Raw genomic sequence first — 1709 nt, 5'->3', positions numbered from 1 at the left:
AGTTTACATTTTAATAGACAAAACTACTGGTTCAGGCTCATAAACCTGTTATTTAAAAAATATTTCCGCAACAACTATTATTTGCCCAGATAATCCCTATCGCAATCAAAATAACGACTTTTGCACGCGTAATTCCCCTCCCGGCAATCGGCAGTGCTGCCACCCGCGCGACCGGGAGTCCCCCAAACCGGCCGCGGCGGACCCATCATGTCCAGAATCGTCTAAACGTTGTATAAATTATGAAATGGCACGTACAAATTAGAACTTGAAAATTTCTTCGTGTTATGGATCGAGGTTGGCGCGCCTGTGCTGTCGTGCTTCGTCGGGTCTCCGTCGGAGGCAGGGTGGCGTTCGTGTCAGTTTGCAGGATTCCCGCACTACTCCAGGACACCTTACGCGCTTTAACATGTCTCTTGTGCTCTTCCGCCGCGCTCGCGATTTTCCGCCGAAAATGTAAAATTTTCCCAAAACTCGCAAAATCCCAAATTGGAAAATAGGATTTTCTCACTGCAATTGACGTTGAGTGGACGATGTGAGAGTGGAAAAGTGATTTTTCTCAACCATGGCCGGAAGGATTTTTAATCTATGTTTGTTTTGTGCCGCCACGAGTTCAGGTGAGATGAGTTAATTAAAAAAAAATCACTATTTTTAGTGTTTTTCGATTTGCGAAAGCCAGATTGGATGCGGAGTAATCCCAATCCCCAGACATAATTTCCGTTATTTATTCGGTCTGGAAATATTCGAAATTTCCCTCTATCAGACTTGGCACTAACAAACAACCTAATTTATTGTGACATTTCCATTTTGCCAACCTAACTTTTGATATAACTTTCACTCGGATAAGATAAAGAAAACGGGCCGCTGTTTGCCTGATACTTATTAAAATGTCATCTATTTTTTAGCCGTTTGTGACTCGAATACGCAATTTCTTAAAAGTTTTTTCAATCCCAAGCGGTGCTAAGCTGGTGGGAAAGAGACAACACGTGTTTCGGCAACTGAGTGACACCATCAGAGTCTCGTTCATAAAACGAAACCTATGCAAGGTCAAAATTTAAGCATCAATTAATTGAAATAATTTATTTTGATTCGCATAACAAATAAAGCAATGAACGTATTCCGTTTTTTAAGAAAGCTTTTAAACAACATTGAAAAACCTTAAAGCTGTAAAAAAAATTAGAAAGTCTCAAAACATGTCAAAGGAGTTCGAAGCTGGTTATTGAAAAGTAGCAAAAAAGTAAAACTAATTTAAAATAAATAAAAATTACTTTCACTTAAAAAAGTAAAGAAAACGGACGTCTGTAGAAAAAAAAATTGCACGTCTTTCGTCAATTAGTGACACCAACGGGACCTCTTTTGTAAAGTTCGATCTATGCAAAGTTACAATTTAAACTTAAAATTTTGCTTAGCTTTTATAATAAATAATAAAGTAATCAGAAAAAAATATTTCGATTATTACAATTGAGATATAATTTTCTCAAAGTTAAAAAAAATGGTTTCCTATGTTATTAGGAGTGAAAGTAATGGGTTGAGCAACTAAACTAACTTCTGTCTGCAAACGAATTCATGTTGAAAGTAAAAAGCAGCATTATAATTAGCAAGTAAATAAACAAGATAATTTTTTTAAATGTTTCTAATTTAAATAGTGCAGTTAGTAGTGCAAAATGTCGAATACTGATTATCTTCTATGTTCCTTGCAAAAGCAGCGAAAA

The 1709-nt window shown here is 36.5% G+C and overlaps 1 protein-coding gene across 2 annotated transcripts in view; it reads left to right on the top strand.

The window, feature by feature from the left end:
• Positions 1-391: 391 nt before the first annotated feature.
• Positions 392-1709, top strand: part of LOC123014185 (lachesin-like) — a 194127-nt gene continuing 192809 nt past the window's right edge. For both annotated transcript variants that reach the window (XM_044413153.1, XM_044413145.1), the window contains exon 1: positions 392-614. In XM_044413153.1, the coding sequence (XP_044269088.1) occupies positions 563-614 (52 nt within the window). In that variant the 5' untranslated portion in view covers positions 392-562. The remainder of the gene's footprint in view (positions 615-1709) is intronic.

This window comes from Tribolium madens, unplaced genomic scaffold, assembly GCF_015345945.1.
Source record: "Tribolium madens isolate multiple individuals breed KSU strain unplaced genomic scaffold, Tmad_KSU_1.1 Scaffold_19;HRSCAF=116;Tcas5.2_LG9, whole genome shotgun sequence".
Classification (NCBI taxonomy): domain Eukaryota; kingdom Metazoa; phylum Arthropoda; class Insecta; order Coleoptera; family Tenebrionidae; genus Tribolium; species Tribolium madens.
This window is presented reverse-complemented; position numbering and strand designations above follow the sequence as displayed.